This window comes from Thunnus maccoyii, chromosome 7 (assembly GCF_910596095.1).
Source record: "Thunnus maccoyii chromosome 7, fThuMac1.1, whole genome shotgun sequence".
NCBI classification, from domain to species: Eukaryota; Metazoa; Chordata; class Actinopteri; order Scombriformes; family Scombridae; genus Thunnus; species Thunnus maccoyii.
Window position 1 is genome coordinate 26445807 of NC_056539.1, and position 16545 is coordinate 26462351.

Here is a 16545-nt window from a genome sequence, read left to right on the forward strand (position 1 = left end):
TCACTCGCGGGCCCTCACCCCAGAATAGCACAGCAGGTCCCCTCTGAAAATAGAGCTGGTGATGTTGGCAGGGTCAAACTCTCTCCCTCTCTTCTTTCCACTTTGTCTCTGTATCTCTCTCTCTCTCGCTCTCTCCCTGAATTTTTCTCTCTCACTTACAGAATCACTCTTGTGTTTCTGAAGTATGCTTGGAGAAAGAAAGTCTGCCAATAAAAACAACAAATGCATATTTATTTCAAAGGACAAATCCAAAATCAACATTGAACATCTACATAGATCACTAGCCTCTAGACTTAGTGTCCTAGTGTCTAGTGTTTTTAAAGGGGACATGTCATGTTTTTTGTGACTTTCTGTTATTTTGAGTGTTATGATTTTGGATGTCTGTCAAATATGAACATAAAAATGTTCCCTGAAAGTCAAAAGCCAGGGCTTCAGCCTGCTCTGAATGCTTCATTTACAAAGTTACCTCCACTTCCTTGTCATATGACATCAGATTGTTTGCACATGCCTACAAATGGCCGTCCGTTCGGTAACCCATGTTGTAAAGGTTGTTCCATCGGTAGTTCATGTTGTCCACCATATTTCTGATCAGATTTGGGCTCAAACATGTAAAAATGTATTTGAGACGTTTCTATTATGAGTAAAGAACGAGATAAAGAAGTGGAATCCTACTACTGTTGTTTGTTTACATCATGGATGTATTATAAGTGCTGGATACCAGACAAAAATGGTGCCCCTTCTGTCCTATAAAAATTGCTCAGCTAGCATATACGCTAAAAAAAGTTTCTAGCTTCCGGGTTGTTCGGCCCACTGAATATGCACAGCAGTGCTTCCCCCACTGGCCTCGCCCATGAGTTCCCACTCGGCCCACATTGTGATTACGATTACATTGTGATGATGTCATGGATTTTTAAATCACTTCTCTCGGCTTGAGGAAAGTTTTACAAATATAAAACCTCCATGGATCAAAAATTCATGAAACTGTTTACAGTTTGAGGTGTCCTGTCAACAGTTTCACAGACGTCTCTTTTACAGTTGTGGTCGAAGGGGAAAATGTTTTTTGGGCCACAGGGGGATTTTTCGCTGCAATACAGGGAGTGACCACTGGGAAAAATTGACTGCAAGGCTGAGTAGCAGAGCTCTATCCAGCTCTTATAATACATCTATTGTTTACATCTGCCGAGGGGCAGCTTCAGGGAGCTAACTAATCAGAACAGAGAGGGAGGTGCGGTCTTAAAGAGACAGGGGCTAAAACGTCCTGTTTCAGACAGAGGCTGAACTGAGGGGCTGCATAAAGGATCAGTATAAGAGAAATGAGGAGTTTTTTTAAACTGTAAATCATGCAAAGAAATTCCAGTATAGCCCCAGAATATAAATACAGACCTGGAAATGTGCTTGATACGTCTCCTTTAATGTCTAGTTATTGCCTGTCCCAAGGTCTTAAGCCTACAGAAGGTAAATTCTTCCTACCGAGTCATGTGGTCCTGCTTTAATCTCCTATGAACCCATGCAGTGAAGGGGGTTCCCTCTAAAGTATAAAAAAAAGGCAGGTTAGCCACGGAGGAAATCTTATTAAAAGAGTGCTGAATGTGGAAAATTGCTGTTTTTCTGGTCAAGACGAGCTCAAGCTTACCGTTGGGCAAATAGCGGGATGCCCATAATTTGACAAATTCCACTTTAATCACTCAAACCGGTGCTGGCTCTGTGTCAACTCTCTCTCTTTCCTTGTCAGATAGATTTTTTGATCTTGGGGATTGACTGAACAGGTAGTATCTAGGTCAGTAATGGAGCTCTTAAAGATTGTGTGAAGCTGGGTCGACTTGAAAAACAGAATGCGTTCAAATCCTGGATGCAGATAATATGTACAGAACGTGCAAAATTGTGTTATGTCTGTTCAAAAATTCTATCTGTGCGTATCATAGGCGCTTTGGTACATTGTTATCTGTTGTCATTATGTTACCGTCAGTACATAATCATGTATGGAGGTTGCATGTACTGTGCACAAAAGAAAGTATCTAGAGAACTGATTATGTAGCTTCACAGTATGTACAGTGTAAGGAAATGTTGACTGACCTTTAAATAATATAAGCCCAGCCATAAAAAAAAGCTCTTGATGGTTGAGTGACCAGTTGACAACGACACGGATAAAACTCTCTTATAATGAAAGCCTCAGTTTAGTCCTGTAGACTAAACAATGGCTGTCACTCCTGCACAGAAATCTAGACCCTAAAATTTCCTGTTGTAGACGTCTAGTTAGGCAAGAACTGCCTACGAGGTCCACTCCAAATGGATATTTTTCAACTTGAATAATGACTGAGTAACTCTAGCTCAGCCCTGAAGCAGTTGGTGTCTCTAGACAAACATTTGCCTGCTTATAGGCCGCTGTTTTCCTAGTGCCGCTGCTAATGACGTTCCAGTTCGATTTCCCTGGAGTTTGATTGAATGAAGCCCTCTTGAAGCAAAGAGGCCTAATGGAAACTCTTCTCCTTTAACTCTTTACTCTTTTAAAATCAACCCTGTTTCAGCAACCTCTTTCTTTTAAACGGTTAATTATCTAAATCACTGTCTAGGTTTACATATGTAGACTGTAACTGTATTATATAGTGTTGGAGTGTTTATATGAAGTCTCTGCTGAATGTATATCTATCACTAGATTACTGGGTTGCATGAAAACCTAATCACTTGATGATGTGCCATGGAGGTGTAGTGCTTTTTTGAGAAACTGTAAATTATGGCTAATGCATACTTTGCCACTAGGTTTTTGTCTTCTCTTTCCTTTCCTGTCTGTCTTTACTGGACATCTGAAAAGTTAATCATAATAACAGGTGCAAGGTGGATTGTTTTATTCAAACCAGTGATTACAGTAAGCTCAACAACGTGGGACCGGTGGTACCCATTTGTTTCTCAGAGTAATCCGAAAATTGCTTTTTAAACATCTTCACTACCAAAGATTTTGGCAGGAAAAAAACTTTTCAGTGAAGTGTCAATGAAAGAAATGTCTAAATTAAAAATGTTACAGGCTCCTTTTTAATCAGTTTTTCTTGCCCTGTTATTTCCTTCGTAGATGGTCTTGACCTGCCCAACACCGTTGGCTTCTCCCCTCCCTCGAGCCCGAACCCTGCCAAGAAGAGCAGCTCCATCAACTGGTCCTTTCCAGACAAGATCAAGTCCCCGCGCACCGTCAGGAAGATCTCCATGAAGATGAAGAAGCTCCCGGAACTTAGCCGTAAACTCAGCGTCAAGGGGCCAAGTAGCAGTAACAGCAATAATGGCAACGGTAGCAGCCATTTAGAGCCCAGAGCTCACTCCTTCCGAAGCAACGGCAGCGGTTCGGAGGCTAACCCCCACTCTGCGGGCCCTCAGAGACTAGCTGCATCTGGGGGCGGGCAGGCAAGGCGTAATGTGATCTCACGCTACCACCTGGACAGCAGCGTGTCCACACAGCACAGCTTCAGTAAGAAGAAAAGTGATGGCAGCTCAAAGTCCGCCAGTAAAGGTGGCTATCTTAGTGATGGGGACTCACCGGAGCTGGTGGCCAAATCTGGGAAGCACAGCTCTGCAGATGGGAAGGGAGGGAAAGGTAAGGAGACAGAAGGAGGAGGCGGAAGCTCCAAACTCAGCGGCACAGAGTTGGACATTGATGCTTTCCGCCATTACAGCTTCACAGAGCAGCCCAAGTGCAGCCAGTACATCTCCGGACTGATGAGCCTGCACTTCTACGGCGCCGAGGACCTCAAACCGCCACGCATTGACTCTCGTGACGTCTACTGTGCCATCCAAGTGGACTCAGTTAACAAAGCACGAACCGCTCTCCTCACATGTCGAACTACTTTCCTAGATATGGATCACACCTTCAACATCGAGCTGGAGAACGCCCAGCACCTGAAGCTGGTGGTGTTCAGCTGGGAGCCCACGCCGAGACGCAACCGCGTCTGCTGCCACGGCACGGTGGTCCTGCCCGCGCTCTTCCGGGTGACACGTTCGCACCAGCTGGCGGTGAAGCTGGAGCCGCGGGGACTGATCTACGTCAAGCTGAGCCTGATGGAGCAGTGGCAGAACTCACTGGACGGTGGGCCAGATGGAGACAGGGAGCCCCAGGTGTTTGGCGTGGAAGCGTGGCGGGTGGTGGAGCGAGAGGACACTGGACTCATGGTGCCGCTGCTTATAAGCAAGTGCATCAATGAGATCGAGAAGAGAGGCTGCCAGGTGAGTCTGTCTGAGGTTTGAATAACTTCTATGGTTTTATTTATCATCATAGTACTGCAACTGTTATTTCTCTTATCAATTAGTCCTTCTGTTCTATTTTTTGGTTCATGATATAAAACAGAAAAGCAGCAATCCCCACATTAGTGAAGCTGCAACTAGAAAATATTTGGGAATATTTTTGCTTCATAAATGACTTGAATAGTTAATATATTATGAAATTTGTTGATAATTAATTTTCCCTCAGTGATTTCAGCACTAGTTATTACATGAGGCCTAAAAGCAAAATATTATATCTGCAGATTCTTTTCTCATTTTTGTCTATAAAAAAAATCACATCTTCAAATGTCTTGTTCCAAAATTGAAAGATTTACATGATAGAAAACAGAGAAAAGGAGAAAATCATCACATTTTCAAAAGCTAGAACCAAAGAATGTTTGGCATTTTTGCTTGAAAAATGATTAATTGATATCTACGCTTGAGGACACAGTGCATGTGCATTCTGTACATTGAAAACATTCAGGGATTCATTTGAAAAGGGGGGGTTGGTAGGATACAATTATATAATGCATTTTTGTATGGGAGTGAAAGAACAGTGAGAGAAATAATCTCACAACCAGAGCAGACTTTTGGCTCTGTACGCTGTGAGAGGCGCCCCTGCAGCCCTGCAGCCTGTAATAACACTGGATGACTGTCATGAGCAGAAGAGATAGAAGAGCTGTACTGCACTTCATGATGTCACTGCCCTCCTGGGGCGACTTGTTCTTTTATTCAGACAGGAGACTTAAGAGTTAAGAGACTTGTGTTGTGTTGTGACGATGGGGGAGCGGAGTGTTCCCCTGGATCATGTGATCATCTCCTGTTTTTTTTCCCTCATCCACATTTCATGTGCTCTTTGAAGCCTAGCAGCACAGTCCAGAGAGAGGAGAGAGGCGACGGCGTTTTCTTCTAATTAGAAGTGAGACAGAGGCAGTAAAAGTGTCTGGACACTGCTCCTGACTGATCACTCTAGGGGGGAATGCCAGCGGCAGCGGGTGCCTGGGGCCAATAGGCAAACATTAGGCCTCTGCTAGGAGCCTGTCCGTCAAATCAGACCCCGCCTTCAGCCACTTGTGCAGTATGGTGAACATCTAACGGGAGTAGTAATAGTAACTTGTTTGATTTCAAAGGTAGCAGATGATTTTATTATCTGATGTGAGATTGAATGCGTAGGGTTACATTTTTATCTTATTAGTAGATAATGAGTCTGTGTATCATAAGTGGTGGTGCGTTTAGGTTAGAGTACCGATGAGTTTATCTGTTGGTTATTTAATTGATTAATCACTCCAACATTTTATAGACCAAACTATCAAAATGTTTGGCTTTTAAATTGTCAGAAAATAAAAATTGTCCATCACAGTTTTTCAGAAGAAAGAAAAGATCTTGGAATTGTTTGTTTTGTTCAATTAACAGTTTGATAATTTTTTTATTGTTGATCAATATATTGATTAGTTTTTCTATTGCTCGATCCATAAGTTGTGAAAAAAAAAAAAAAATCTCCATAGCAACTTCTCTGAACACAATGTGATGTTTTAACCAACAAAAGCCAAAAATACTTAAATTACAGTTGATATAAAAATTAGACAAACTGAATGTTTTAACATTTGAGAAGCTGGATTAAGCACATTTTTTGGCATTGTTGCTGTTAAAAGATTTATTGATTATCAATTTTTTTGTTAATTTTCTTTCAAGTGACTTATTAATCAGTTAACTAATTGTTTCAGTAAAACATGAGATTCTTTCAGTTTGAGTTACTACAACTTTCAGGTGTCCTGCAGAAGTCATTAGTCTGGTCTGCTCACATTCCTCCTCAAGGATTATTTAAGTTTTGCTTCAATTACATCCTATCTCCATCTACAAGACCTTTAAAAGTCCAACTGAAAAGAAGGACAGACAGCAGTTGACCAATTGAAATTGTATTGTTGTAACTAAGGTTAAATCATATTAGTGCACCGTACTCATATGTTTTCTATAAAATACACTTCCCAGATGTTAGACTGTCACTCTATAGAAGACGTCTATGCTGCACTGTAGCTCTCTCACCCAATAGCTTTCTGTCCGTGAGCTCAAATTTCTTCTGTTTATGTAATTCACTCTGCTTTGTCTTGGTTGTGTTTTGATTCCTATCTGTTTCTGTCTCTCTGTCTCTGTTTTTTCCACTGAGTCTGACACTGTTTGTCTCCTTGTCCCTCACGGTGTTTCTTCTAATCACACTCTCTCCCCCCCTTGTTTTGCTGCCTTCTTTCATTACAGAGATGTAGAGTAGACTGAGATCAAGTGTACGGGTACCCCCCGGGTTGCAGGTAGACAGGGGTTAGCACGAGGTTGACACCAGATCCCGGAGGAATATGCAGGTTGTGTCACTAAAACACGCACGGCCAGACGTGTAGCAGTGTGCCTTTACAAATGATTATGTGGATCTTTGATGGAGGCTCTTTGAATTGCGTGTCCTTAGGGCTCCTCTAAGCTTTTAAGATGTTGGATGATTGCGGGTGTTTCGAAAAGACTGCAGATCTGTGTCAGAGACTGGAGTTATGTATGTGAGCACCCATTAAAGAGACATTTTATTTATTTATTTTTTAAAAAGGAGCAATGCAGATGTTGTAACATGGTATGAACGGCTATGCAGAGGCACCATTTAAGACAGAACAGACTTCTTTGTGTTGCATTGGTAAAGGGTTTCAGATGCGTAATGGCTTTATTTAAAAAAAGTTTCTTTATTATTGTTATGTTTAAAAAAAAAAAACGTCCTTCTCCCCTAACCCCCAAACCCAACACAACCTAACAAATCTTTTCAAGAAGGATGTAACCTGAAATTTCATGTAGCCAATCTGAGATCGTATTGATGTGAGTATTCAAATTTCCAGTTAATCATTATACATCTTCTTGCAGCTAAAAGCACAAGATCGATGTATTCCTTTTTAAACTTATCCTAAGAGTTTGACCTGCTGGTGCTGATGAGGTGACACTGGAATATCAACATGTAGACACAAAGACATCGTGTTAATTACAGAACTCCAAAAGGGTTTTAACAAGCTTCATTCAAACAGGACAGGACTGTTAAACATAGGGATGTAATACTTTTACGATATTTGTCATCCGATGGCACTGTGGAAAACAGCTGTGAGTTGGAAAACGTGAAGTGTATATCAAGCAAGTAGTCAGTCCTCTGCCACAGTACATCAGTGATGGATTTAAAAACTTATTTTGCAGTTAATTAGTGGTAATTATGAGCACAGGGAAGGTCCCTGCTTCTCACTAATGGACGTCCTCATAGTTTTTTCTCATTAGTTTCAGTATTTATTTGATATAATATAATATTCTGATGCCTATTTTATAGTACAGTCTAACAGCGAGCATACTTTATATCATTTATCATAAAATTACAAGACGTTAGGTCGTGACTCATTTCAATCGCTCTTGGCTCACATGCTGCACAGTATGTAAAGACCTCTGCTGGATATTCAGACTGGAAGCAGTTGGCATGAGTGAAAGCTGAAACGTCAGGAAGACTGATGGTCTGATGACTACTGCGGTTTTCTGAGTTTTTTTTTTTTTCCTCTGTTCAGCAATGTGAGGGGGAGGGAAATCGATGAAAACACCATTTTTATATACTGATCTGACATGAGCAAAATCTCTTGGAGCAGAGGATTTATCATCATTTTTCAACCAAGAAAGTTTCTCACTTAAGAGGATTTTCTGTTTTTGTTTTTGTTTTTTTTGTCTTATATGATAATCACATGAATAAGACATTTTATCTATTTATCTTTTAATTAGTCACAGCCCACCTTTCCCTCTTGGTAACAGTTATTGTGTTCCTGTAGTCGTGCACTTACACGTGCATGATATGTGTATGTGTGGGGTGAATCTTTGAATCATGCCAGGAACTCATTCTGTCATTGTATCATGAAGGTGACAACAGATTATTTACGAGTTAGCCTCCACGCCAACTACTAGAAAGGTGCGTCATGTTCAGAGGAAGTAAACAAGCCGGTGGAATGATTTTGGCCGTGTGCACTCGAGAGCATTAGTGCGGTCAAGTCAAGTGCACGATTCTTTCTTTTCCTTTTTTGCTCCTTTGATGTTTCTATAAAGTCATTAAGCTGATCTCAGACAAAAAAAAGAAGAAAAAAACTCCATTATTGGTCTTACAGTCACTGCAGCATCCACATTCCTGTAGAGGGAACTCACTTTGTTTTGCGGTCATTGTGTTTGACTTATTCTGCATATAGACCTTGGCTGGTGCTGCCTGTTGTGTTGCCCGGCAGCCACAGTGCATAAGTGCAAGCCCTCTTTTGCTAACAGCTGTTCCCCGCCTGCGCTCGGCTCTCCCCCAAAGAGAGACTCTTTTTTTTTTTTTCTGAATGGACTTGTTGTTCATTGTGCCCAGTGACTTCTGTTTACTCTCACACAAAGCCAAATCCCTGCCTAATCTGTCCTCCTCTCTCCCTCTCGTGTGAGGTTTAGAAAACACTGCTCAACTCGACGTGGAGAGCTCACAAATAGTTGGTCTGGTGGGATGGGGAGACATTATAGTGTTCCTACGCTGGAGCCCGGAAAGGCCAGCGGTGTGTACGTGTGTGTGTGTGTGTGTGTGTTTGTGTAGAACCAGACCCAACCCGCCATTCACAGCCCACTGACTTAACACGTTGCTAGGGCAACCACACCAGTTGGTCTGCTATGCCACATACCAGACAGACACATGTAGGAGAAATTATGGTATGTCTGTAGCCGGGCCCTAATCTCGACATAACAAGGAGACCATTGGTGCCGAGTTTCAACTATCAAATGTCAACGTCTCGAGGAAATAGTGAAGCGTTCCTTTAGGTCACACTCCAGGGGCTTAGGTAAAGTAACATAAATGGTTTATTGCTCAGTGCCTCCATTTTTAATGCTGCGCTGTCAGTTGGGTTTTTAGAGGAGCGCAGTGTTTATCCATTCAGTCATAAGAATGTGACACTTTTATCACACCTCAGAATATAGTGTCAGAGCACATTTTCCTTTGTTCATTTTGAAAGAGTCAAATGAATTAAACCACACTGACGGATGTTTTGAAATGTTTTTCATAAAGAAGTTTAATACAAAGCAGTGTTTTAAAGTGAGACTGTATATATTTTGGAAGAAGATATGACAGAATCTCTCTTACAATTTAATAGTATAATTCACAAGCAATAAAATGTACCGTTGCTCATTTCAATCTACTCAGGAGCCTTATTGACCAGTAACTTATGGTGGCTAATGTTAGCTAACGCAAGCAAACTTAAAGTGCAGTATGTAGAATTTAGTGGCATCTAGTGGAACGGACTTGACAGAAATGGAATATAATATTCATAAGTATGTTTTAATTAGTATATAATTACCCGAAAATACGAACCGTTGTGTTTTCGTTACCTTAGAATGAGCACTTTATATCTACACAGGAACCTGCGCGGTTCGCAGCCACCAGAGGTTCCCCTACACACTTGGAAGGGGAGGGGGAGGGGTATTCAGTTGGTTGCAATCTGCAACCTCACCGCTAGATGTCACTAAACCCTACGCACCTGTGCTTTAATATAGATGTTGCTGCGCTAACTGACATTATTGAGTCAGTTTGCTAACTTCACGACTCTTTTGATGACTTGTTCTACTGTTATAATGCGTTTTAGCATTTGCAGTCATCACTTGTGGCCACATTGTTCCACAGTCTTTTAAGTGTAAAAACAAAACAATTTCCTTCTTACAAATAAAAACTTATATTCAGTTTGCTCTATTCAACACACCTCTAGACCTCAGATGGTCTAGTGTGACAATTAGCTTCTGGTGGCTAAATTTAGCTAATGTTAATAACATTTACATAGACATGCTGTTCATTCTGGTGACTTTGTGACATCTCTTTTGTTGTGCCATTGTTACACTATGTTTTAGCACTTACATTAATATTTCAGTGTCTTTATTGCACATCAGGCTAATTTGTGTAATTTAATTACTGCTGTTCAGCAAGAGTTACATACCGTTGCTGTAAATGTTTAAAACAAACATGTTATTGTAGTCTGTCCTCAGTCTGTTGACAAGAGGCAGCTGGCGGTCAGGTCTAGCTCAAGAGTTTTACAATCTGTACAACATGAGACACCCTCTGTCCTTAAACCCTCGATTCAGGATAGCAAACATCAGATAGAGCAACATAAGTGAGATCCTCTTTCACATGCAGTAGGTGCCACCTTGCTGTATGTACAGAGTGGACAGAAACCTGGTTCCACACTTCTGAATCTATGTTTACAATGTCTTCAGCGATTTAAATAGGAATGGTGTTGTGCTCACTGACGGCTGTTTCTTTGGTTGGAAAAACAACCAAGGTGAGCTGTACAGGTTGCTGTTATTCCACTTCAGTTTCTTTGATTGAGGTGAAAAATGTCAACTGCTCCTAACAACTGCAACTTTAGTTGCCGTGTTGCCTAAAAATGACTTTGGCAGGATGGATACACTTACTGGTTACAGTGAAATACCCCCTCCTAGCAAACAGAAAGTGGCAAGTGTGAACACGGTGTCAGATTGAATAATAAAGTGAAAACAAATTGACAGATGAGTCTTACTGTCAAGCTAGATAGAAGTAGCATTACAAAATGGAAAGACTTTTTCTCTCTAGTAAAAGTGTTATTTCAGACATCTGTGTAATCTACTGTAGCTTAGAATGTACTTTATTTGTACATCGCTTTGGAAATGAATATAAATATAAGTAAATTTAATTTCAAGTATAATTAAGTACATAAAGTATAATATTGAGGAAATATATATATATATATATATATATATATATATATATATATATATATATAAATCAACCAACTTCACAGGATTTGTGAAAGCTCCTGATAGAAGAACTGTCCTGGGATTTTCATGAGAAATGTTTCGAACGGTTTATGTTTGCCGGTGTACGTTTGATCCTTCCATCAAAGCAGCCGCCTGGTGTTGCCTCACATTTAGCCCTTTGTGCCCAATAAAAAAAGGGAATTCTGATGGCGCTTTTTGAAATATATAAAATTGATCACCACACTTCTCACAACACTCTGTTTTATGTTAACAGTTCAAATAATCTGCTGCTGCCTCTTAGAGATAGATCATAGAACAGACATGAGTTTTGAAAGACAGGCTTTCTGTGAAAGTAGTTTTGGCTTCTGTCCAGCACATTGTTTGAGTACAGACGTAGGACTTGATCGATCGGGTTGTAAAAATGTCTGCCTCTCTGTCAACTGTTTGACTGTTAAGGCATGCGTGTTTATTTGACCTACTTTTGTGTGTGTGTGTGTGTGTGTGTTTTCAGGTGGTGGGTCTTTACCGTCTGTGTGGCTCCGCAGCCGTAAAGAAGGAGCTACGTGAGGCATTTGAGAGAGACAGCCACAGTGTGGAGCTGTGTGAAAACACGTATCCTGACATCAACGTCATCACAGGTAAACCGATCGCCGGTAACTCGGAAAACATGAGACGCCAACAAAGCTCAGGATCACCACACACACTCAGTATAATTAGGAATAGGTCGTTTAACTTGATGGCTGGCGTCCCTCTGGTTTCAGTACCCTCTTACCCCTACTTCATTCAGGATATTACATAATATACTGAGTATACAAAACATTAGCTCTCCTTGAAACAGACCCAACAGGTGATCACAGGTGAAAGCTATGAGTCTTGATTGATTTGACCTGTTCAATTCACTTGTTCTGTTACAAGCAAGAGGAGGAAGAAGCAATAGTTTAAAGAAGATTTGTAGGTTTTTAAGACCATTTACACATTTTGGAAGCAACTTTATGAGTGAAGTGTCAATAATATTTATTATATTGAATAATGTCAATAGTTTTAAGCCTTAATATCTCCCAGAACACCACTATGTACTGTATTTTAGACTTTTTGCTTTTATATTACTACTAATAAACCTTATTTATAGAGCACGTTTCTTAGGTAATGTTACAAATGACCTTACAGGCACTAACAACAGAAAATAGCATAAATAATAAAAAATAGGCAGACTTTGATAAAAGGCAGTTCAAAATAATGACAGGATAACAATGAGTACAATAAGGAGAGTAGGATCAACTAAAAAGACTAAAACGCTTTGATGAATAACTCGATAAGTGACACTAGCTAAACAACTCGCACAGAAGAAGAGTGACTCAGTAAGAGGAGTATGGCTATGTGTCAAAATCTACATTAATAACAGAACGAATGGGGCATTACTCAGATGGAAGTCTGTTTTTAGTATTGATCCAGTGAATGAATGAAACGCTCCCTTGCCCCAGTAAACGTGTCTGAACTGGTGTCCGCTCCTGATAGGTCAGCACATGTGTAATTCTAAGAGACTGTGTGTGCGTGAGTCTGCTGTTTGTAGTAAAAGCATTCCAGCAGTCAACATACCGGCGGTGCCTGAGGGAAGGGCCCACACACACACACACACACACACACACACACACCAATCAGACCATGCTGTACATTCAGGTCATTCTTTCTCCTTCAGGTTCACAGTTGAGACATGCTCTCTAATGTCCCTTTTCTCTAGTCAAGCCCGTGGATGTATAAAGAGAACTGGATACAGCATCAGAGGTGGGGCCCCTTTCATTCCTATGAAAGCTGCTCAGTGGCGCATGAAGCCAAAAAAGCTACTTCCTGAAAACATAATGCGCATGCTCTATGGGCCCAATGTGCCCACGGAGCATGCTCACTAGAGACTTCCACCGGCCGAGACTGCTAACTTCCCGTTTAGCCCTCCGGCTAGCTTAAACGGGGATAAAACGATAGACTTTTGAAATGTTATCGAACCAAACGGATCAAATTCTGATAGTGAAATGAGTCATTTTGCAGGGGTTGTGATGCTCAAAAAAATGTATCCGCTGATTAACAGACGTCTCCTTCACAGTGTAAGTCTACGGGGAAAAGTCTTTTGGGCTCAGTAGCATCACGTGATGTTGTAATTACATGGTTTGTCCACTGTGTCAAATTAGCTTCAAAGCCGGGTGCTGTCCCTGGGGACTTGCTCAAGCCGGACTTCTTCTTTTCTCAAATATAAAGCCTGATTATGATGGTAGTGTAAGTGTGGAAAGTTGATTGATTGTCCCAAAAGCAGTTTCGCTAATCTCAATTTAAACGCCACTCGGGAGTTGCAGCTACTTTCTGCTCTGTGGCTGTGAAATTAAAAATGGAAACAATGAGTTACAGCACATCTCACACAGCTTACAAAAACAGCTGTGTCACTGGATTGAGTAATGAATCCTGCAGTGCGACAGATGGGAGGAGGGGGGGGGGGGGGGGGGGACAAAGTTGTAGAAAGTGACTTGGTCATGATTTTTTTTTTTTTTTTCTCCCACAAAAAGAGGAAGACCATGGAAACCCCTGGGCATTGTAGGAGCTGCTGTTGGTTTTGGGAGGAGGCCCCGTATAGGCGTCGTCCTATCATGCCTGCTTTGATCCACATGCATTTGCATGGCAGGGCAAAGAACACAGTTAACAGTTGAGCGGGTTAGAAAAAAAGGGCCAGCACCAGCGTGGATTGTTGGTTTTTGCTTGCTGCCTAAATTTGCTCTGCCAAGCGAGTTGCTGTTGCAGATGGACCGGAGTGAGTGGTAGAGGACAGAGAGATGGGGGAAGGGAGGCGTACGAAGGGGTTTATGGTGTGCGCTGCAAAAATGTCCATGTGGGATATAATCATGGGTTTAGTCTTAAAAACAGTCTTTCTTGAAACATTCGGTAAAAGCCTGCTGGTTGATTGACCTAATTTTACTTTTTTCTGACAATGTTTTTAAAAGTAATCCTCTCATGTTTCAAGAAAGGCCTTCTAATTAGATTTATAATTAGAGTATAAAAATAAAGATGAATATTGGATTAAAATGGAGCCTCTGCAGCGCGGAGTCAGACTAGAAGCTAATAAGCGAAACAGCAAACGGATGAGCGAAGAGAGCCGGCGCGTCACACGGCTAATTTAAAAGCGGAGGTAGTGAAAGGGATTATCCGGGGGTCAGAGTTCAATCCGAAGCTTGCAAAACATGCTCAGTGCGTGGGCCTCCATTGTTTCAAATCGCAGTCCTTTTGTTTCAAATCACAATTCACTCAAAGAACCTAAAAAGTGTCATCAACACGAGCGGCATGCTGTGAGAAATCAAGACAAACGACGTTATCTTCAGCGGTTACTCTTTCTGCTCTGTGGTTAAGTTGTTTGACACTCTGGAAGGTGGTCATAGAAAGAGTCTGATGTGAGGGTGCAACAGAGGGTTTCATAGCTTCATCAACTCCTGTCAATCATGTAATGACCCCCAGGGTTGTGGGTCAATTCATTTCTCACTTACTTTTTTTTTTAAATAGGTATTAAAAGTGCTGCTTATTATTCTCAGTTACTTCAATTTTCGCTGAATATACCAAATATTGGAAACATTGATTTGATTCTGTGATAAAACAACATAACGCACAACACACCTGTCTAAATATTTTACAAAAAGAAACAAAAAAAAAAGAACAGAAATCTAAAATTGAAGGATTTTGAAGCTTTTAGACAGTTTAGATGTGGATGTCGACTCAAATGCATCAAATGCAAGAATATAAAAATGGAAATAACTGCTAATATTAAGATTTCCAAACACACTTGCTGGTAACTTTGAATTGAAGATTAACTGAATACCGCTTGTGTTTAATGATGTACGTCCATAGATTTGACATTTCTAATACCTGCTGAGGAAGGCAGTTTGACATGTTAATGAAAGACAGTCAGTGAAGTCTTATAAAACTTGTTCGGCCGCAGCAGAGTTCAAGTGGCGCTCAGTATTTCCAGAGTTTTATTTAGAGCAGAAGCTTCCAGATCATCAGGTTGAATAAACTTGTGCACAATCACTGTTGAAAAGTTTGGTTTTAGAGGACGGTTTAGTGACGTTAACTAATGATTAAACCCTCAGCTCAACTTGTTTGGCCTTCTAAAGTGATCCCGTGATGGGAAACCGCTTCACGTATCTGTCCTCTGAAGATGAAACCAGTGTGTACCAGGCCCTGCCAGTTAAAAGCTCAGCGCAGTTATTGATCCTAGTTTGTGGTCTTTAATTCGACTCGCCCGACTCATCTTTTCCATAGCCTACTTCCCTACTTTGCCCCCCACCCTCGGCAGTACTCCAGTGAAGACATGGAAAGTCATTAACAAGTGCCCCCTTTGTTGCCGAACAAACACAGATGGTATTTGGCTCACGCATGGGGGATTAGCTGAACCCTGGGCAGGCCAGGGAAGCAGGCAACCACTTTACAAAGAGCTCCAAGCCTGTGTGGGTGTCAGAATATTCCTTAAACTGTGAGTGTCAGGAATTGAAAATGGGATTGCAGTCGTATCTGTGATGAATCCACATGCAGCACGAGAGCGCCAGCGTTAGCTCCAGAGTCAGGACTTGGGTTTGCTCATTTTTTGGGGTTTTGGGGGCTATGGAAAAGTTGAAGAAACCACAGTTTGAAGCTTTACCGTGCCACTGGACAAGGCAGCGACACACACATCCCCCCCCCCCCCCTCAGTACTGTGGGGGCGTGCAGGACAGCAGGGAGGGGGCAGTATGGAGAACAAACCCCTGTTTGTTCTCCAGGCGAGGCGTTGACTGCAGCACTGACAAGAGGAGTGACCTTCCGCTTTGTTTGAACAAGAGGTCAAAGGTAGAGCCATGCCCCAGTGCATTGTGTGCCTTGTAGTGTTTGGTGGCACATTTGGAACATTGAATTCAAAAGAAACAAAAAAAATATTTACATGAAAATAGTTTAGCTGCTCTTATCAGTAGCTGTAATTGCATGATATTGAAGCATTGTTTATTTCTGAGCTGCCTGTGATTGCAGGACTATTCTGCTGTTTATCACTCTTTATCAGTCATACGTGTGGGCGGTGATAAATGTATAGTGGTCCGCTGGTGCAAAGCCAAAGCCGTAATGGTTAAAATGTGAGCGAGCAGACACTCAGCGTGTGCGTGTTGTCAGCTAGGCTGTGAAAGAAAGTGAAGCACCTGCAGGGAAGGCACACCTGTTCAACCCTGAGTCCATGACCTTGTGTGTGTTTGGAGTGTTTGCGTGCGTGATCGTGTTCATGTTTCACTGAGCGTGTGTGTGTGTTTGTGTGTGTGTGTGTGTGTGTGTGTGTGTGTGTGTGTGGGACACTAACAGGGGCTAAGACACAAAAGTAAACACAAGCAGTGACTCATAGCAGGCTAATGATTTACCTGAATGGCTGTATTCTCCTCACTTCAGGCAAACACGAGCACATGTGCACACGCACGTACACAGAGTTACTGGTGTATATTTAAAATTATGGAAGTAGAAAGAACCTAAACA

The 16545-nt window shown here is 41.5% G+C and overlaps 1 protein-coding gene across 1 annotated transcript in view; it reads left to right on the forward strand.

Moving 5' to 3' along the window:
* The window catches only part of syde2 (synapse defective 1, Rho GTPase, homolog 2 (C. elegans)), a 51145-nt gene that overhangs the window by 19684 nt on the left and 14916 nt on the right, over positions 1 to 16545 (forward strand). Inside the window, exons 4-5 of the mRNA XM_042415958.1 lie at positions 3065 to 4206; positions 11540 to 11666. Of these exons, the coding sequence (XP_042271892.1) occupies positions 3065 to 4206; positions 11540 to 11666 (1269 nt within the window). The remainder of the gene's footprint in view (positions 1 to 3064; positions 4207 to 11539; positions 11667 to 16545) is intronic.